The sequence below is a fragment of the Littorina saxatilis genome, linkage group LG4 (genome assembly GCF_037325665.1).
Source record: "Littorina saxatilis isolate snail1 linkage group LG4, US_GU_Lsax_2.0, whole genome shotgun sequence".
NCBI lineage: Eukaryota > Metazoa > Mollusca > Gastropoda > Littorinimorpha > Littorinidae > Littorina > Littorina saxatilis.
Window position 1 is genome coordinate 64,737,330 of NC_090248.1, and position 22,346 is coordinate 64,759,675.

General features: G+C 42.1%; 3 protein-coding genes across 3 annotated transcripts in view; all 3 read right to left on the bottom strand.

Annotated features, from left to right (window-relative positions):
- LOC138965367 (GRIP1-associated protein 1-like) overlaps nt 1-9,334 on the bottom strand; it is a 49,318-nt gene extending 39,984 nt beyond the window's left edge. Inside the window, exons 1-7 of the mRNA XM_070337507.1 lie at nt 9,286-9,334; nt 7,335-7,401; nt 4,635-4,696; nt 4,166-4,192; nt 3,082-3,189; nt 2,578-2,734; nt 1,042-1,156 (exon numbers count right to left, since the gene is read on the bottom strand). Coding sequence (XP_070193608.1) covers nt 1,042-1,156; nt 2,578-2,734; nt 3,082-3,189; nt 4,166-4,192; nt 4,635-4,696; nt 7,335-7,401; nt 9,286-9,327 — 578 coding nt within the window. The 5' untranslated portion in view covers nt 9,328-9,334. The remainder of the gene's footprint in view (nt 1-1,041; nt 1,157-2,577; nt 2,735-3,081; nt 3,190-4,165; nt 4,193-4,634; nt 4,697-7,334; nt 7,402-9,285) is intronic.
- Nucleotides 9,335-9,905: 571 nt separating this feature from the next.
- Nucleotides 9,906-22,300, bottom strand: LOC138965374 (centromere protein P-like). Its single transcript, XM_070337516.1, has 8 exons — nt 22,085-22,300; nt 21,012-21,105; nt 20,161-20,227; nt 19,610-19,704; nt 19,096-19,187; nt 18,373-18,555; nt 17,016-17,107; nt 9,906-11,820 (listed from the first exon to the last, which is right to left on the bottom strand). Exons 1-8 carry the CDS (start codon nt 22,297-22,299, stop codon nt 11,693-11,695), a joined length of 966 nt encoding a protein of 321 aa, XP_070193617.1. The 5' UTR covers nt 22,300; the 3' UTR covers nt 9,906-11,692.
- The window catches only part of LOC138965371 (sortilin-like), a 109,443-nt gene continuing 102,294 nt past the window's right edge, over nt 15,198-22,346 (bottom strand). The window contains exon 20 of the mRNA XM_070337514.1: nt 15,198-15,646. Coding sequence (XP_070193615.1) covers nt 15,539-15,646 — 108 coding nt within the window. The 3' untranslated portion in view covers nt 15,198-15,538. The remainder of the gene's footprint in view (nt 15,647-22,346) is intronic.

Below are 22,346 nucleotides of genomic sequence, written 5' to 3' on the forward strand. Positions count from 1 at the left end.
CTGAAATAAAACAAAACAACACTTTTATTAATTGTTCACATTTTCTTTCTCAGAACTTTGCACCTGTAAACAATCACATTGTGAGACAAGTTCAACGGATAGTGAAGTCAATGGTTTTACATTGCATCAAACAAGGGAATACTCATGAAAAAAAATTGTTCAAAATCGCTGCCAGAACAATGCGACATTTGAGTCAAGAATACCAATATCTTGCATTGAAGTTTCTTGCAGATATACATTTCCTTCTTCTTCATGTTGGTGTTCACACTTGTCACACCGTCAAACCAGACCTTGCCGTCGCCGTGGAGACGTGCCCATTATTTTCATTGGTACTACAATCACCTTCCTTGCAATCAAGCTGTTACACTACAGTGGATCACCCCTTTTCAGACCCCCCTCCTTCCTCCCAATCTAAGATCCCTCCCTATTCAGATCGTGTTGTTATCAGATTTTCAATGCATAGCCTGTGTAAAATGTACCCCCATTTAAGATTCTCTCCTTTCTAAGACCTGGTTTTCTCCCATCTCTACTTACTTACTTACTTACTTACTTACTTACTTACTAACTAACTGCCCATTATGCCAGTTGGCATGTAGGGCAGCATCTGAGATCTTTGGAGGTGTTAAAAGGGGAGTTCCACTGTGCCTTCAAGCCAAACAAACCATACACCAGATGCAGTTACACAATTCAGCTCTCTCCTCATGTATCAACAGTACAAGACTTGCAAACAACATTGTCACACTCAACCCCTGCACCTTTCCTTCTAGCAGGTGACTCAGGTATTTTGTGCCACCATCCACAACAACAGTACAAGACTTGCAAACAACATTGTCACACTCAACCCCTGCACCTGTCCTTCTAGCAGGTGACTCAGGTATTTTGTGCCACCATCCACAACAACAGTACAAGACTTGCAAACAACATTGTCACACTCAACCCCTGCACCTTTCCTTCTAGCAGGTGACTCAGGTATTTTGTGCCACCATCCACAACAACAGCAACAACTGACAACCATCATCATCAAGTTGTTCCATGACCTACCTGGCATCTTCACTACCCGCAGGTGACTGCCGACCTTTCTCCCCCGGTACATCTGACTTCAGCTGCAGTCGCTCTCGCAAGCCGGTCACTTCTTTCTCATACTTTTCCTGTGATGCTGCAAACGAAACATCACATTGGTATGATGAGATTTCAGTAACTTTAGGATTAACCACTCAACTGAAGAACGATACGTGGGAACTCAAATACACACACACACACATACTCACAACAATAATACCACAGAAACAAGATAGTTGGTAGGCGTTACAAGCTAAAAAAACATGAAAAGGGTATTCGAAAATTTTTATTAAATTTTGATTTAATATAATATACTTACCCAATTCTTATGAATGCATTGACTTTAGTCCCACATGCTAGATGTCGAAAAAAACCTCTCAAATTACCTGCCCTTAGTAGGGTGGTAACCAAGCTAAAAGCGACGCCATAGCCGTTGCTATGGCCTGACCTTGCTCGGTTACCCATAACACCCTGCGCACCACGTGAGCGCCAGCATCCGTAATGATCATTCGAGACTATTAATCAAACAAACACCCCAAGGACATAATCCAGCGGGGACGGATGGGAGGGTATTAACTATAAGAATTGGGTAAGTATATTATATTAAATCAAAATTTAATAAAAATTTTCGATTTAATCACATATTCTTACTCCAATTCTTATGAATGCAGATTCCCCCTAAAGGTGGAGGGAACCTACTTATGTCCTTGTAAGAACCTGCCCTGCAGCAACTAAAACCAGCAATGAACTGGAGCCGTCTAGCCGCGTGCAGGAGAAATCCCAAAGATAGAAACCGATGAACACATCATCTGACCTCCAGTAAGCCGTTTGCAAAGCTTCGCCTAGGCGACCAGAACGCAACACGGCAATAAATGTAGCAGAGCCCCTAGAGAGAGAGACAAATAAAAGATGTCTCTTTCGCTCCATTGTAAAGACATAAGAACCTGAGCTAAAGCTCGTGGTTCCAAAAGACAGTAACGTCAAAAAATGGATTAAAAAAGTCTAACCAGACAGTTAGAAAATCCGAATCTCAACAAAAGGTAGACGGACAGGTAGACCCACAGGAAACCGGCTAGTCTCACGGACAAGCAGGCATGTGAAGGCCAAAAGTGAGAGCGAAATTCGGACACGTCCACCGTGTGTTGTCGAAAGTCGAGAATGATCATTACGGATGCTGGCGCTCACGTGGTGCGCAGGGTGTTATGGGTAACCGAGCAAGGTCAGGCCATAGCAACGGCTATGGCGTCGCTTTTAGCTTGGTTACCACCCTACTAAGGGCAGGTAATTTGAGAGGTTTTTTTCGACATCTAGCATGTGGGACTAAAGTCAATGCATTCATAAGAATTGGAGTAAGAATGTGTGATTAAATTACATAATTTATTATAATTTCAAAGGAATCGCTCATCCTATGAACAAAATCAAAAAAGATGATTTCAAATTCGTAATGTGCAAATACTAATAATTTGTACAATTTTAGAAACCCCACTCACTTCTCTGATCACACACAATGAAACTGACCTGCCAGGTTTTTCTGCAAGGCAGCATTCTGGGCCTGAAGATGTAGCACCTGGTCCTCTGTCTCAGGTGAGGCTTCCCTCTGGTACGTGGGGCTCTTCTCTCTGCCTTCCTCCAGCTCTTCACACCGCTTCTTCAGCTCCTCGTTGTCAGCCACAAGCTGCAAGTTTGGAGGGAAAAAAAGAACGTTAATTCATAAAATGTACATCTTAAAGCACTCACAAACATACCCACCATACATTATCGACAGCACATGTCATTTCTAAAACCTGAATCCACACAAGTAATTTTAAAACCTGAATCCTGACAAATGTTATAAACATGAACAGGAAATGCTAATGAACTTCAGTGAACCAACCCACATCCCATCTTTTCTTATCTTAAAATTCACATCCAGAAAGATTATTACGAGGGAAATAGCAAAGGGAGAGAGGGAGAGAGTGAGAAAGAAAAAAAGAAAGAAAGAAAGAAAGAAAGAAAGAAAGAAAAATAGAAGAAGAAAGTTACCGAGGACAGCTCTGTCATGAGCGTCTGGTTCTGAAGCCTGAACTCCTCCTCCTGACTGAGCAGCTTTCTCAGGAACGAGTCGTTCTCCTGGATCAGCAGCTCCGTCTCCTGGCAAGACAACGAACGAAGCAGAATGTTCCAATGAAAATATCATGAAATATTGTAACGGAGTGCACGAAGCACAACAATCACCTCTGGAGGCAAAGCCAGCCAAACAGGGTTGAGAATTTAAGAGCTAATTTAATAGCCCTATAAAGACTGCCATTGGTACACACAGGTCCCCAAGAGCGTACCAGGCGACAACAGCAGCCAGGCCCAATCACAAACAGCTACTCTCAATCTCACTGGTGTGCTGTCTTTCAACGTACCAAAAACGTCCAGCTTCTATAAATAGCTCACGCTTTGGCAGGAAAACAACTCCATCAATGCAGAGCAACTGCCTGTTGCAAAGGGGGACTACTGCGTCACCCTGTCACAACTTTCTTGGATTCCAAGGCTACCGGTGTTAAGTATCATGTATGCACTTTGAAAAAGTGATCAAACAAAAAGTAAATCTCTGAATGAAAACAGAAAAGAAGACAGTTTCCACAGCCCCACAAAAATGTTAATGTCGAGCAAAATGGAAAACGTGCATCAAAGGAAGGAAACCTCTTTAAAAAAGGACACCCCATCTTGTCCATAGGGTTTATTAACTTCACCAAGGTATACCTGTCAAAAAAGGACACCTGAAATAAAGGGACACTTTCAATTTGTCCAAAGGTACTGCTGTAAACTTATAATAACGTCAATTTTATTACTTCGTATTACCTGCTTCTAAGCCATGCAACTGTGCATTTTTATTGACAAAGTCCAAATACAACAGCTTGACAAAACAAACACTCCCTTGATCAATTGCCTGCACTGTTAATGCTTTGATCTAAGAGCATGAACCAAAGAGTTCATCACTGATGTGCTATGCGATTATAAAAACCACAAAGACATGCAGTGATTCAAAAGAACTCATTGTAAAGCAAACATAATATTAATAGTAAGCAAAATATTAGCAACTTTCAAAATTAAGAATCAAACATAACGAATCATTTACCTTTGCTTTCTTGCTTTTGCTGATAGCCTAAACAACAAGACAGAAAGAAATGTCATGTTAAAAATATACACAAGCTGGTAATAAACAGAACTAACCACCTTCTAAATTAAATCAGTTCCATACATTAATCCTGTACATTTTGGGTTCTTAATACCAGACGTAAGTGTACACCTGCAAATAATAGCTCTTTAATTTGAACTGTAATTCTCATTCACATGTGATGTTCTTGCTTGAGATGAACTTCAGAAATCATTCTCAACTAAACTTCAATTTTTTCCCAACGCCAAGATTATCATCTTGCCTAGCAGTTCAAGTATATAAACGTTGCTTAAAGTTACACCAATTCATATGCCAACATACAAAATACACATACAAATACTTAAACACACACGACTCTCTTTCTCACACACATCACACCCAATAACTTTGAAAATGGATATCAGATGATTCAGAAAAAAGAAATATTCACCTTATTCGCTTTAGCAAGTTCTTTGTCCTTAGATTCAATTCTGGATGCAGAATCTGACACCTCTGCAAATAAAAAATGGGAAAAATTAAAAGTTAGCAATATTTGCAGTGATGAGACCTACATTTACACACACACATTAAGCAGTGATGTTCCCAGGGGTCGGCCCTCGGCCCTGGGCCGGATACCTTGGTCTAATGACCGGTACCTTGTGTCTCTGGCGGACAAATGTCCGATAAGTTTATGTCAGAGACGGACACTGACCGATCGTTTTATTGCCACGTCGGACATGGCAACATTGATCCGTTTATTTAGATCAGGCATCAGATGATACGTCTCCTAATCTCCGAATCGGCAACGTCTTCTGTTGTTTGGTTTAGTAACTTCGCCGTTTGAAGACCGCGCAGTTTAAGAATTTCCGAAAGTTCAACTTCCGGTTGTATACTGCGAATGCAATCATGCCGCCTGCGAAGAAATTGAAACCGGACAAGGACCAACCCAAGCTGTGTTATCGACAGTCAGATCATGATCAGTCGTCAAGTGTGACTGTGACCGGACCCACTGTGACTATGAGTACGAAAACGGCGACGACACCACCACGGACGTTTGTGCCTTCATGGCTTAAACTTTATCCATGGCTAAATTTCGATGGCGAGAGAAAACTGATGTTTTGCACAGTGTGCATTTCAGCAAAAGACAACAATGAACGTTTTCAGCTATATGCTGTTTTGATTTAATTTGTGTTTCATGTGTCTTTGCTTTGTTTTAGTATGATGTGTGTAAGAGAGTGCTGATTCCAGGTTCATTTTGGCATATTTCCCTAATATAAGTTCCAGTAAATTGGTATGTACTCAATTTAATTTTTGACCTTGACTTCTTCTTTACCTGAGATCTTTTGCTTTCTGTTAAACACACACTCACACACACACACACACACACACACACACACACACAAGCACGCACAAAAACACACACACACACACACACACACCACACACACACACACACACACACCACACACACACAAAGACACACACACACACAAGAAGTAGAAGAAGGCAAGTTTGGAATACAATTACAATATATTTCTCTCTCTGGTGTGTGTCACAGTGTGTGTGTACCAAAGGAGGATGTGGATGGCTTATTTCTTTCCACGTGAAATGACCGATTGTTTTTTACAGTTCAGGACAAATGTCCTATACTTTCAGCAAGGCTAGGACATTTGTCCTATAAGGACAAAATCCAAGGAACATCCCTGATTCAGGCGACTATTTTACACTTGTCGTACAGTTTTATGACACCTTTTCACCCATTGGGAACATTCGATGAGTGGGTGTAACTAATCATTCATTAGTAAGCAAAGCAATTAAGATTTCTCACTCCTTTGATTACTAAAAGTGTTGCCCAAAGGCAAACTCTTCCACTCAAAGCACTCCTACTCCTAGACTTATACTTGTAATTAAACATGTACATTGTATTTCAAACAAGTCAACCAGTCTGAGATGTTGAATTATTTTTACATGGGAAGGACAGTGCCTTTGAATCATGTGGACTTGCAGTCCAAAACAGCTTATATTTCTTTCTCATTTAAATCTTACTTATTGATCAGTATGTATGTCCATTTTCAGAAATAGAGAACGCAAATCTTTTGATTAAGATTTTTATTGTTTCTCTTTCAAGGAACAGAGAACAGCTTGCACTACTTGTAGCTGAAGAATCTGGTCCTTTAATTTTCCATATTATATATATATGTCAGTTTATGACTTGTTCATAAAACCATTTCTGTTACTGTGCCAGTTAAATTAGACACTTAAAATACAGGTCTTGAAAATGAACATAACCCTATTATGAGTACAAAAGAAACAGCAAAGAAAAATAACTTGTTTCATAAAAGTTCATGAAGACACACTCAACTATAAGCAAAAGTTTAAGCAAAGCAGTGACAATGAATATATTTCATAATGTTCACCATCAGCTGTCAGTTGTACATGTATGTATTTCATTTAGCCAGAACCACTTCAGTGAATAGGAAGGTTTCCGCCAGTATCTCTCTGAGGTTTTGGGTGCGTGCCCCTTGTGGGGGCAAAAAACATCGAGGTCACAAGCAGGGTCAAGGGGAAGGTCGGCTGGGCGGACAGGAGTATGACGGCTTACTAGTGCCAAAACCTGGTGTTACCCATTATCACTTGATAATTACTAATCAACGCTGTCAGTTACTGATTTCATCTGTTAGTTACTAATTTTCACGGGAAAATTACTAATTTTTAGTTTCGGCACTAGCAATCCGTCAGGAAGTGAGCCAAAACTAAAAATGAGTAATTAACAGGTGAAAGTTAGTAATTTTTCCGGACAAATTAGTAATTAACACGTGAAAATGGTAATTATCAAGGGAAAATTACTAATTTTCCCTTGATAATTACAATTATGAGGTTTTGGCACTAGTAAGCCGTCATACAGGAGACTACAATAGGAAGGTTTCCGCCAGTTATCTCTCTTTGAGGTTTTGGGTGCTTAGAGAGTACCGTACCCCTTGCGGGGGCAAAAAACATCGAGGTCACAAGCAGGGTCAAGGGGAAGGTCGCTGGGCGGACAGGAGACTATTACAGTGTGTTGCAACACCATCTTTAAAAATGTACGTATCTTAATGATCCTTTTCAATGCATTCAATCAAACAGGGAAGTAAGAGTAGGAAAGAATTCTTACCTCTTTCCAGCTTTCTGCACTTTCCCTCCAGTTCATAATTGGTTGTTCGCAGTTCCAGCAGCTGAAGCTAAAATAAGTCCAACCAACAAGATTAACATAGATCTATTGTTCTATGAATTCCATATCAACAAACAACACTGCTGACTACTCTAAAAATGTTTGCAAGTGCAGCCTGCAGTCACGAACCCCATGCAGTGATGCATACATATAAAGGTAAAAAAAACCTTGTATCTCGACAATAACATGTATCATGAGTGACTGACTAAAGCGTTGGTTCCAGAACCACTCCATACAGTCAAATATGTATTGCAAATTAAATAACTTGAAGCAGCAAATTCCGTATGGCCTGAATCGATCAATAAGGACATTTCACCTTAGTGACGCTGATGGGATCTATGTCGACCAAAAGAGTGGGATTCCCTGTAGGTGGAGTTCCTGTTGGGGGTTTCTTGTATACAGGGAATGCCACAGGGTGGAGTTTTTCAATAAAACTTGTAAACCATACTCGAATTACTAAGAAATATCAAAAAGATCGAAAAACATCAAATTCTAGCGATGTCGCTAAGCATCACGCGACTTTTAGCGATATCAGCGAAACTCTACAGGAACTACACCTTGTGGTATTCCCTGTATACAGGGAATCCCCCTACAGGAGCTCCACCTACAGGGAATCCCACTCTTTTCGTCGACATAGACCCCATCAGCCTTAGTGACGTATGACTTCTTAAAATGTGAAATAGGAATAGGCCACAGAAGTACATATTAGTTAAGTAGTAGTAGTAGTAGTGGTTAGGGGCTGGATTGGTATCCATAAGCCTCACGGCTTTTTTCTCGTCCCATCTCATTATCAAATTTGTTGCAGGTCAATCGTATTAACATGCTCAAAGTCGTATTTACTCAATATCAACTATCGTACAAATAAAGTGACTCAGTCATAAGTTTTTGTATGTCCAGCAGATTTTTGAAAGTTTTAATAGTTTGTGCATTTTTAACAACATCAGACAGTGTGTTCCATGATGGTGTAACTCGTTAGAAAAGGAATGTTTCCTGATATTAGTTTTACTAAATTCAATAAAGATTTTGTCCGTATTTTTCCTCGTTACATCAGTGGTAGACTTCTTGAAAAAATACTCGACTTTGACATTATCAATACCCTGTAAGATTTTATAGGTCTGTACCAGGTCGCCTTTGAGTCTTCTCGATTTAAGGGTCGGGAGATTGAGTACCCGTAGTCTTTCAACATATGTCATGTTTTTCAAGGCCTTAACCAGTTTTGTCGCTCTCCTTTGCACCCTTTCAAGGGCGGCTGATTGATGCTTTAGATACGGATGCCAGATAACGTTGGCATATTCTAAATATTACATGCTTCTAGTCATAATAAGCTAAGGATCCAAATGCAATGGAAAATGAATAGAATGAGAAAACTGCCTGGCATATAAATCATGACAACATGTAAACAATTGGCCTGAATAAAACATTTTAAAGAAAGAAAATGCAGAAGACCCACTCTCTTACTTATTGAATGCTGAAGTCTTCGAAGCAGAACACTTTACGTCCTTGTTTGATAACAATTAACTGAGAATGACTCAATGAGTCATTGAGGTATAGTTTTTCTGTGCACAGTTAAACTCGTGGGATCTCTTTACAACAGAAATACACAAAACAGCTGGGTTCTGATTCAAGAATGCTGAAATCTCTCTGACACCACCACCAGTGAGTTCCATATCGTTCAACGGAGAAGAGAAAAGTCTGTGGGAGGGGGTGTTGTTCGTAAACAACCAACGCTAGCAGACAGCATGTGACTGCGAACACTTCCACTTTGCTTCCTTTTCAAGCTTCAGTTCACTATCTGCAACTCTTTTCACGAAGTGCAACAAATAAATCAGTTCAAAACAATTCAACATTGTTTATATTTTTTGTAAAGTTACAGGAAAAGTAAAATAATGCAAACCTGCATCCGATGAAATTCCTCTTCGGATAAGGCGGACGCCATTTTGTAACTCAATGTTATGATTGAAACCGAGGCTGTGAAGTAAAGGTTACGTCCCTTGGAAGAGAAGCCGATAGCCTCCCTTGGCTTTGCTATAGATTGCAACCACTGATCTTTCAGTGACAGTGGATTTCCCCTCTAACATTCAAATATTGTTGCAAGGGTGAAACATTTGTGCAGGCCCGGGTCTTCAGGGCAGCATTTTCAGCGCTGAGACTGCCGTCATCAGGGCTGCCCCAACACTGATCACCTACAGAGCCCAGTAGTTTTATCATTTTAACAAGTCACTAAGAGTGGGAAAGACATTGAAGCGACAGCCTGTACATATGACTTGTCCCACTAAAGTCAGGACTTTTATTGTATTCTAAATTATTATTATTATGCGCTCTCCCGCATCCGTTGCGAATATGACCAACAGTGGTTCCTGCAACGTAAAAGATCCAGATCCAGATCCAGAGCAGTTGTTAAAGTAGCAAATTAACTACTGGACTCACAACACCACATGAACCACAAAAACATCATTACCATTCAATCATCCCTACCCCAAACACACAGGAAAAAACCCACTGACAACGAAGCTCTTCACGTGTGCACTGTTTATTCAAAATGCCATATTGATTCTACAAACAAAATCCAGTACATTTTTTTTTTCAAAGGGCCGGGAAACAAAATAACCATGAGTGGGACTGAAAAATGTCACGAGTCCTCCAGACGCTGAAGGATTTGTATAATTAACAAACAAAAACACGCCACCAGACATTACGAATCCGGATTTCCAGCTTATACCGGAAGAATCCCACCCATAACACAAACAGCAAGCCTCTGTTTACTTGATCCACAATACAATCATACTTTTGCACACATAAGATACTACACTCACAGCCACACAAACAGCATCAATCTTTTCACTGTATTAAAAACACCAGTATAATTTTACATGCATAAAACAGAACATCTTTTTAAAAGTAGCATACGTACATACTGTATTACAGCAAATCAGCCTCTTTTCGCCTTCTATACTTTATTCATGCAAAATACAATCATATTTTTGTACATTTTTTGTTTTTTGTTCGTTCATGGGCTGAAACTCCCACGGCTTTTACGTGTATGACCGTTTTTACCCCGCCATTTAGGCAGCCATACGCCGCTTTCGGAGGAAGCATGCTGGGTATTTTCGTGTTTCTATAACCCACCGAACTCTGACATGGATTACAGGATCTTTTTCGTGCGCACTTGGTCTTGTGCTTGCGTGTACACACGGGGGTGTTCGGACACCGAGGAGAGTCTGCACACAAAGTTGACTCTGAGAAATAAATCTCTCGCCGAACGTGGGGACGAACTCACGCTGACAGCGGCCAACTGGATACAAATCCAGCGCGCTACCGACTGAGCTACATCCCCGCCCCATTTTTTTACATAAAATACAATCAAATGAAATGAAATACAAGTCATAATTTATAAGAGAAACCTACTAGGACTCCAGCAGAAAGCAAACTAAAAACATTCTTTCTGCACGTTATTAGTGTGCAACTCATGAACAAAATAGTTAAAAATATATATGACAGAGAAGCCATTGATAATATAAAGCAGCATAATCAGGGCTCCCCATAGAGCACGTCCTTGCGTCCTTTACGTACTAGAAGCCGAAAACACGTACTAGAAATGTGTGGAGGGTGTCCCGGTACGCACTAAAATTTCAAAGAGGGGGTCCTGGGACGCACTAAATTTCCTTGATCGTGCGTACCGTAGATACTATTTTCAGACTACAATCGTCAGCTACTACGTACTTGAGGTACAGCTTTCAGATTTTGCAAGCAGCGATGTCAATTTTACGCAAAGAAAATCGGAAAGGAGGTTGAAACCGATGCAAATGTACGTGTGAGTGTGTGTGTGTGTGTGTGTCATGTCCTCTTAGAATATATGTCAATGATAAAGACACTTCACAGTAACCTATGCGTGACCACAATGTTATATGAGTACAACCGGAATTTTCGGCTTTTGGACCCTTGGGACCCTCTACAATTCTGCAGTGGGGGTCCATGGACCCTCTAGAAACTGAAAGTGGGGGTCCTGGGACCCTCTAGGCCTGTCGGGAGCCCTGATAATAGTCAAGCTGTGAGAACATGTCAACCTTCAACACTTACATATCTTAAATCAGCCACATACATCAAAATGAAACAACAAAATTGAGAGCATGCCCAAACAGATATATGCCAGCACACACACAACACAAGAAATACATGCACCTCACACACACGCACACACACACACACACACACACACACACACACACACACACACACACAATAAAATCATGTACACTGACACTGACACACACACACTGATGAACATTGCAGCAGACAGCTCTTTATGTTGGAGACCTGTCCATGAGTCTGATCAGCATAAGAATGGCCGACTCAATGCCAAACTTCTTCAGCATCAGGTGGAATATCTCTGGCGCTGAACTCATTACGCCTTTCTTGTCCTTAGCCAGCACTGAAACAAAGAAAGTCAGAAACAAGAAAGGGTTAATTATGGAGAAAAAACTGGGACAGGCTGATCTTTCTTAACCCAGTGTGGGATTTTCAGTGGGGCGACCACCCCCAACCCAGCGCGTCCCCGGGTGGCGGATAGGGGAACGGTCTTCAGATATGGAGATCAGCCGCTTGCGGCCGCGGACCAAACTGGCTCCGGGTGGGATCCCGGAAAATCCTCCCCCCTGTGCTCTCAGGGTAGGACGTACGGGCCATGAGCTAAGGGTGAGGTAACCCCGACAGAAAACCCCGAATGCTGAAGACGGAGGACCCGGGCCGCACGGCGCATTCTAACAAACCATGGGTACACGCACTTACGCAAATGATGACACAATCAACCAGCACAGATGGAAATGGCGCTCGCCCATTGAGGACCCCCCAGGGTGGAGCAGCGTCGGGTCCCATGCCTCAAAGGGACCCAGCCCCAACTACTGGAGGTCCCTCCCGTCCGTCTTGTCACACCAGGGGACGCGGGAGGAAAGTGACTGGCACCACCACAACCAGGAAGAAACCCAGTCAGCAGCGACCTTTTCAGGTCATGCACTGGAACGCAGAAAGTATCCTGAACAAGAAGACAGAGTTGGAGCATATCCTGCATGAGAAGAACATCAACATCTGCTGTATTCAGGAGACGCACCTGACACCCCAAAAGTCCTTCAAAGTGAGAGGCTACCAATGCCTTAGGTCCGACAGAACAGACCGAAGCAAAGGAGGAATCCTGACCCTCATCAGGAACAACATCAATGCCTGTTTGATAGAAACGCACATGGAGGACTCCGAATATCAGGTGATTCGAATCCAGACGAAGACATCAGAATTCCATCTTGTCAACTTCTACTGCCCCAATGATAGACACCTCGCCCTTGACACGATCCCCGCAAAGGCCTCCAACTTCATCGTGGTGGGTGACTTCAACAGTCATTCACAGAGTTGGGGATATGACCACCTGGATCGGAGAGGAGAAGAGGTGGAGAACTGGCAGGACGACAAAGGTCTCATCCTTTTGAACAGTCCCTTTGACTGCCCTACATTCTACTCCAGAAGATGGCACACTACATCAACTCCTGACCTAGCCTTCTGCACGGAAGACATGCACCAGCTAACCAGCAGAGAGGTCGGAGAACAGCTAGGTGGAAGTGACCATCGGCCAGTCTTTTTGACCCTGGGCATGGAGTCCTGCACTGAAGCTTCCTTCCCACGGTGGAACTACAAAAGAGCGAACTGGTTCCTCTTTAGACACCGCACCAGCGAACTCACCAAAGACATCAGAGTCGAGGGTCGAGACATCAACATGGTGGCGAAGGACTTCAACATGAGCATCCTCAGAGCAGCGCGTGAGTCCATTCCCAGGGGTGCCAGGAGAGACTATAAGCCCTACTGGAGCAATGAATTGCAGGAACTGGATGATGATCTGGCAGACGCCAGAAGGGAAGCAGAAGTCAACCCGTCACAAAACAACAACATCCGCCTCCAGGAAGCCAAAGCCAAATTTCTCAAAAAGAAGCTACAGGCAAGACGGAGAAGCTGGCAAGAGAAAACAAGCTCTCTGAACCTTGAGAAGGATGGCAGAAAGCTCTGGAGGCTCACCAAGCAGTTGAATGATGAGAACACCAGCAGAGGAAAGATCACATTAGAAGAGAACGGGAAGGTGCTAACTGGAAAGCATGCTGCCAACCAATTTGCTGAAAGCTATGCAGCTGAGAGCAACCTCCATGTTAGCCCCGAGAAACAGAGAGAAGCAAGAAGAGAGAAAAGAGAGAGACCTGCCAGACAGTCGACAGTGGACGCCATGAGTCAACCACTCACACTCCACGAGCTGCACTCAGCTCTGAAAAAGTCAAAGGCGAAGAAGTCCCCTGGCCCAGACGGCATCACCAACGAGATGCTAACCCACCTTGGTAGTGCAGCAGAGAACAAGCTACTCGAGGTCTTCAACAGCAGCTGGCAAGAAGGATCGCTACCACAACTCTGGCGAGAAGCGATCATGATCCCCATCTTAAAAAAAGGGAAGGATCCAAAGAAGGCCACCAGCTATCGCCCAATCAGCCTCACCAGCTGTGTTGTGAAGACCCTGGAGAGAATTGTGAACGAGCGCCTCAGGTGGTACCTGGAATCCAGGAACCTCCTCGCCCCTGAACAAGCTGGATTCCGACAGTTCCGCAGCACTGAAGATCAGGTCACTTACCTGGCGCAAGAAGTTGAAGATGCCTTTCAGGAACAGAAGCTGGTCTTCGTCACCTGGATAGATCTTCAGAAGGCCTTTGACAAGGTCTGGAAAGATGGACTCCTTGTAAAACTGCTGAGGAAAGGCGTGTCCAGCAACATGTACCAGTGGATTCGCTCTTACCTCTATAACCGCAGGGCAAGAGTTAACGTCGACCAGACCAAAAGCAAGAAGTTCCTCCTTCGTCATGGCGTCCCTCAGGGCGGAGTCCTCTCCCCCACACTCTTCCTTCTCTTCATCGACGATCTGGTGTCTGAGATGCCCAAGGGGATCAAAGCTGCTCTCTACGCAGACGACCTTGTGATCTGGTGCAAGGAGGAGCACGCAAGTACTGCCACCTACAGAATGCAGCAAGCGGCAGATAGGCTGAACGCATGGGCAGAAGATTGGTGCGTCTCCATCAACAAGGAGAAATCCTCCACCACCCTATTCACACTGTCGCCAAAGCAGAAAGCCGGAACCATTAGGCTTGGTGGAACTCCCCTGAGAGAGGATGAAGAAGCAACGTACCTTGGTGTCACCTTTGATAGACGGCAGACCTGGAAACCACACATTGCACAGGCAGAGACGAAGGCCCGGCGCAAGCTAGCCATACTCAGGAAGCTGGCAGGTACCACCTGGGGAGCGAACGAGAAGATACTGAAGACAGTATACCAGGGAACAATCAGACCCCACCTCGAGTACGGCTCCACAGCGTGGTCAACCTCAGCCAAGACAAACCTGCAGACCCTTGACCGTGTGCAAAACCAGGCCCTCCGACTTATCACCGGTGCAACGAAATCCACGCCCATCAAGGAAATGGAGAAGCTTACCACCATCCAACCCCTCTGTCAGAGAAGAGAAGCCAAGACTATGGTACAGGCCGAGAAGCTCAAGTGCCTACCCGACCACCCCATGAAGCACAGACTGAGCAACCTCACCAAGAACCGGCTTAAACGGAGCAGTTTTGTACACGAGAGCAAGAGACTTTCTCGACAGTACAGGGAAGTCCTTCCACAGAACACTCTACCTCTGACTCAAGAAGAAGAGGAAACCCCCAAGGCAACAGAGAAACCAGGCATCCAGATCTGCACCAGTGTTCCACATGTTACCTCAGGAGAAGATCAGAATGACACAGCTCGACAGGCACTCACCTTAGCCCTGATCGACGAACAGTACCCAAAAGAGGCGTGGATCCATGTATACACCGATGGATCAGCAACTAACGCCGTGCTCAATGGAGGTGCAGGCATTCTCATCCAGTTCCCTGGGGGACATACAGCTACATCCAGCGTTGCCACTGGCAAACACTGCACAAACTATAAAGCAGAAGCAGAAGCTCTCATGCAGGCCGCCTCCTTAGTTCAGGACTCCGCAGACCCTTGCTACCAAGTTGTCTTCCTCTCGGACGCCCTTTCAGTCCTTCAGGCCCTAGAGAACGACAAACTCCCACAGCTGGCCAAAGCATTACAGATGGTCAGACAAACCAGAAGAGTTGTCCTCCAGTGGATACCAGCACACTGTGGGATACCAGGAAATGAAAGGGCAGATGAGCTGGCAAAAGAAGGAGCCGTGGAAGACCAACCTGAAAACAGTGTCAGCTTTAGTGAGCAGAAGACAATCATCAAGGCATTGATGAGGCCAAGGACAAACAGAGATGACTACCACACAATGTCCAGAGAGCAGCAAGTCAACCTCATCAGGCTGCGTACTGGCCACAACAGGCTCAATGCTCACATGAACCGAAAGTTCAAGCTGGCGCCATCACCAACCTGTGCCTGCGGTCAAGAGGACCAAACAGCGGAACACATCTTACAGCGATGTCCCTTACTAGATGAGGAACGAAAAGAAGTGTGGCCGTCACCAACTCCCTTGCAGACCAAACTATACGGCAGTCGACAGGAGTTGGAGAAAACGACAACATTTATCACCAGTGCTGGACTGATTGTGTAACCTCTGCGAACGCCAAGAAGAAGAAGAAGATGGAGAAAAAAAATTCAAAATTCAAAACAAAGCACAAAACTAAACAACTGTTTTGTTTTGCATTGAGTTTTTTTTATTGACTCTTTGAATTAAAGTTAATAAATAAACCACTTCTGTTTCAAAGACTTGGTCTTGGAACATCGGCAGTCCCTCCGTTTCAGATTAATCCTTGAAACAAAGACAGGAAATTGTGAATAACCCATTTCCTCTTGTGACATGAAAACTAACTCTGTCAATTTCAAACTTTAACAAAATTTTGAGCAAAGTAACTACTGCGAGTTTTCAGAAATCAAAAATGCTCAAACATGGCAGACAGCCGGTACAAATGAAAACAGAAGTGTGTCATAGGTACGTAGGTATCATGGTGTACAGTGGGTGTTTCAGGGATCTGCATATGGGAGGATTGGGATAATTACCAATTACCAGCTGGTGATAAATGTATGATGTATCTAAAAAAAACCTCCAGAAAGCAAGTGTTTGCACACACTCGTTCATAAACATTCTGCCCAGTGCCTTCAACTGCAACAAGATGTGTTTGCAGTGGCAACCTAGCTATTCATCTTCCTTGAATTCTGATGCATATATGTGTCTTTCACTCTCCAAACCTTAGTTTTTACAACAAATATATGCTAAAACATGCAAACCTAAAGCTGCACTGACATGCAAGTGCAGTCTATGTACAATGGAAGCCCCCTTGCAAGACCTCTACAAATCTTAGAAAATCGTCTCTTAAAAAAGGAGGGAGCCTTTAAATGGGGGTAAATTTACAGAGGTTATCAACAGAACATCTTAAAAATCAAGTTCTTAAAAGGGAGAGATTCTTAAACTGGGGGGTCTTAAAAGGGAGAGATTCTTAAATTGGGGGGTCTTAAAAGGGAGAGATTCTTAAATTGGGGGGTCTTAAAAGGGAGGTTCCACTGTAATTATTTTGTAAACTAATCATTAACTAGAAATAAGTCTTTTGCTTTCACCTTCTGGGGACGCTTCCACCTGCAGTTTAAGATCTGGTACCACGCTCTGCATGGGTAGCACCTTCAGTTCCCACAGCACTCTTAGTTGTAAGCTGAAATGAGAAGCAACCCTTTGTTTCTGATGTGACAAAACAATGCCAAACAATAGTCTCGTCTAACATGATCTCATCTAAAATTTCATTGAGTCTTCTTCTGCTTCCTCGTTCACAAAATTTCCCTCAGTGAATAATAATAATAATAATAATGCAAACTTTTATAGCGCTATTCTAGAAAAATGTCTACTCTTAGCGCTTTACAATACATACATCGACCAAGCATACTATACACGCACAGGCAAAATAGGGAAAATAACTTGAGTTGATCAACTGTGTTTTACAGACTGAGATCCTCATTTCAAGCTTCAAATCCAGGGACAATTTCGACGGCCTCGTAAGTTCATACACCTGATATGTATAAGTACCAAAAAAATCCCAATCTCTTGAAGCTCGATCAGGGTCACTTCTATTTCCTCTCAGAATGGCATACTAAACTTCATATAAACAAAACAAAACTCTTATTTCTTTCCTTAAAAACAAAAAGATAAGCTACGAAAACAAAATATTTTATTACACTTTTCTTTCAGTATGATATCATACCTACATAAACAGTATAGCATCGTCATAGCTACAAACAAGATAGCAACAATTTGACACTTGCTTAAAAAATATGCAGTTCATAAAAATTCATCAATTTGAGTTTTTACATCGGTTTGCAATTTATCCCCAAGTAAGCTCATGAAGCATTATCTGTCATAATTGCTTGCCTTTTTTCCGTCTTATGCATTTTACTTATATATTATATGACACTGATATAACTGTAAATCCTTTCTTATCTTAATTATAACCTAAATATATACATCATGTACCTAGATGATGTGATATTGTTTAAATCTAAATTCACTTTTAACATATATTAACTCTATGCGCCTATGAACCCGCGTGTCTGCTTGTGACGTAATGTAATATGAATGGAGTGAGAGAGAGAGAGAGAGAGAGAGAGAGAGAGAGAGAGAGAGAGAGAGAGAGAGAGAGAGAGAGAGAGAGAGAGAGAGAGAGAGAGATTTGTTTTGATATTATCACCCTAATCTTAATTATCATGAGTTGACTATTTGCGCCTCGATATTTTATTTATGTTCTTACGTTTTATGTTGTATATAATTGAAATGCTGTGATACACCACACCTGAGTTTCTCGTCTTGAGATAATAAAGTGTTCTATGTCTATGCCCTAATATTCTGTGCATTGCATGACAAAACGCAAACAAACAGCCTGAATAAAACATTCATGAATAAAAAAAGCAAGCTCATCAAGCCACATACTCCCGATGGGGATCAGAGATGACCATGTTAAAGCTGCCCTGTTCATCGTTTGAATCTTCTCTCTTCACAAGCTCTGGAAATGTTGACGCAAAATGATTGATTGCTCTTTCTCGGTCCTCCACCCAGGCACCATAGGATGCCAACAGCTGCAAAAGTTCTCGAACGCTCACAGCCTTTGCCACCCTGAAGTTATTGACAGGAATGCTCATAAACCAGAAATCAGAAATAGGAGAACTATTAAACCATGCATGTTCACACACATTAAAAGCACATTCCTTTTCATGTAAATGTAACCGAGTGCCTGACGCACAAGAAAAACCTTTGGAGGCAACGCCAGTCAAACAAGATTGAGATGTTAGAGCTAAGTTAATAGCCCTTTCAAAAACTGCTATGGGATATAGCCAAGGTGTGCCAGGGCACACTAGGTGACAACAGCAGCCAAACCCCATCACAAACAGCTACTCTACACCTCACGGGTGTGCTGTCTACCCATGTTATAAAAACGTCGAGCTACTAAAAATAGCTCACGCTTTAGGCAGGGAGACAACTCTGTCAATGGGGAGCAGCTGCCTGTGACAGGGGGGACTACTGTGTCACCCTGTCACATAAGCAATCATGTTCGCTACCACAAATCTGTTCACACTTTTAAATGAAATAAGACTTCAATATCAAGAGCACCCTTCGCTAAACATTAACAAATTTCTTTTTTTACTAGTAACTTACGCTTGCAGGTTTGATTCCAGCTGGACAACCATGTCATGCACAACGTCCATTTCTAACATCTGCACTTCTGCCTCAGATCCTCCCGACTCCACCTGAATTTAACAATGAAACATGCTGGTGACATCAACAGTAAAGAAAACTTGTCTGTAAAGATAGACATGAGAAGAATTACTTCTTACGTTTAATTTTGGAACCACAGGTGTGAAGGGAAAGGAAAACATAACAAGAACGCTGAGGCGTGATTAACCATTCAGTCAAACGATTGCACTGAAATACGCCCGTTTCTCTCTAACTTTCTAAATTAAACAAGAGGAAAGAGACTAGAGAGAGAGAAAAAAAAGAGAAAGAGAGAGAGAGAGAGAGAGAGAGAGAGAGAGAGAGAGAGAGAGAGAGAGAGAGAGAGAGAGAGAGAGAGAGAGAGAGAGAGAGAGAGAGAGAGAGAGAGAGAGAGAGAGAGAGAGACAGAGAGAGAGAGAGTTGACTGAATGTAAAAAAGGTAGAGAAAAAATGTAACCTTTTGAAGTTGTTCACGGACATCGTACTGCAACTTAAACTGTTTGCCTCCTGCTTCTCCCACAATTGCATGTTGTCGCAACGACGATGTCATATCTGTTCAACAGGTTCACAATTAAAAATCACTCAGATGATCATGATGTGTTAGTTTTTGTTGTTGTTTTTTGGCCACAAAGCGATGAACATATATTGCAAGCACATGATAAACCCTATATCACTGGCGATTAAAACTAGCCTTTGACACTAAATAGCACAAATGACAATGAATTACCTGAAATGTTTATTAACAAACAAACGAAAATACAATGGCCCATAAGGCAAAGAATGTAGTTGCACATTTACAGTTAGAGCATATATTGATTCACTGACACATTTCTCAGCCACACTCACTTTTCATTAATAATTAATAATTATATTTTTGTTGGAAGGGTACAAAACAGTTCCAGAATCCGGAGGAAATATTAGAGTCTGTTGGGGAATTGAAAACATTGAAATTTTTGTTGTTGCCTAATACAATAAAATGTAAGCTACTTATCAATCTGCACAACAAACCTTGTTCCAGGACTGAGCAAGTAGCCTCTGATATTGTTATGCCCGTAAGTATTTCATTTTCCTTCACCTGAGACACAAATCAGCACATCATTCAGACCTCAAAGTCCAAAATTTACTAGGCCCTCCCCAAAATAGGTGTGGTTACGGTAACATAGCCACAAAAAATAGGGTAGGAAGGTAGGCAATCCAATTTTTTTTTTAAAATTTTTTTTTCTAATGTGTACAAATTAAACCTACTTGACAGGGAAATAAGTGTGCGACTCGGGCGCTTTCGCTTTCATTGCGTTTTCTGCACTCGTTTTCTTGGTGTTTTTTTGTTTTGTTTTGACAAATGTAATAAAAAGTTATAGGGTCGGCCCCTAAAAATAGGGTAGGTCGGGTTACCGTAACCACACCTATTTTTTTTTTAGGCCCTAGCCAGTGATCAAATTTTACTTGCCAAACCAACCATATATTTCAGCAACTTTACTCGCATTTGGTGAGTAGATGAACAATTCTACTTGCCAGTTACATGTTTCTCCTCGCCATGGCGAGCAAAATACTCGCCACTTTCAGAGCTGTAGTTACTAGTACCGAATAACATAATCACTGTTCATGCATTATTTTGTCACATTTCAAAATATGTAAGATCAACAAAATATGTGCCAAATATATCTGCACTTATGTCTCATACTGACAATGACAATTACTGTTTGCTGAAATTTGACAATGTCCAAAATGACCCTTGTTGGAGGCTCATAGTCACACTTTACTAAAGGAATAAATCAAAATGTGCACTCTTCAATTACACTTTTTTTTCTTCACGTTCTTGTAATTAATCTTTTTTTGTAATGCAATACAGTCATACTCACTAGTTGCTCCAGTTTTTGTATTTCTTCTGTAACACTGTCCAAAGTAGGGGTTGTTGAATCACTGCTTTTCACACTTTGTAGACTCTGGGCATTCCTGTTAGCATTTAAAGTCAACTTTACGTAATGCCAGAGCTGAAACATTTCAAGGTTCTGCTGGGTGAACTCTATCATTTTTACAAAGAAGGTATAAGGCTGTGAGTGTGACTGTGTCATGCACTGACGCAGTCTTATTGAAAAGTTACTTTTTTTGGGAGTATGTCAATTAATGTGCTGAGAACATTTGAAACCATCAATATTAAACACTAATAGTAATACTATTACTACTATTACTACAGGATGATCATTAGTCCTTAATTATACTGGTTGAGACCTTCAAAGTTCAATTGCTATAACTCCAAATACATGTAGTGATGTACCATTACCAACACTCAACTCTTGACCAACTGCCAGAACACTTATTAACATTCAAAATGATGGTAATTGATCAGGTTTTAGGCATAACCCCATCCGCTCATGCATACTTGAACTTCTTTAGTTCGTTTGAATGAACATGAAAGTTTGAAACTTAAATTTGAATTCATACTTATATTGATCTGACCATTTGGGTGGAGTTTAAATCAAAGTGGGAGATCGAAGCATCGCCTCGATCTTTCCCGGGCAGGAGACAAAAAGTAGTGAAAAGGCGCTGCATGACATGTTCCACAGTGCTGCTGGTCTTCGGTGATACAAATAGAATACCGGCCAACACAATCATTGAATCAACTCAGGTTACACTCGATCAGTCAGTGTCTGACACTCATCTGTCACTGTGTGAGACTGAGAGAGAGAGAGAGGGAGAGAGAGACACACACACAGACAAAGAGAGAGAGAGAGAGAGACACACACAGACAGACAAAGAGAGAGAGAGAGAGAGAGAGTGTGTGTGTGTGTGTGTGTGTGTGTGTGTGTGTGTGTGTGTGTGTGTGTGTGTGTGCATGAAACAAATGATTTGTTCCTAGTCTACAGATCTATATGAAGACAATCTTCAGTTCAAGCCTGTAAATTATGTAGGAAAATTAAAAGTTGAGACGAGCCTGAATTGCTGAAGTCTCTGTTCTAGAGACAAGACCTCTGCCTGAAGCTCACTGATCTTCTGTTCATTTTGTTGTCTTTGGTTTTCTATATTTTGTGGAATTACATCAGAAACTACGCGAGCTTTTCGTTGTTGTGTTTTCATTCTGATCGCCTTTTTGCTGCTCTCTTTATCAAGCAAACACTCGCGGGAACCATTGAGGGAGCATAATTGCATTATCGTATTACGATTTCTGACCAAGTAAAATTGTCCCTAACTACCAA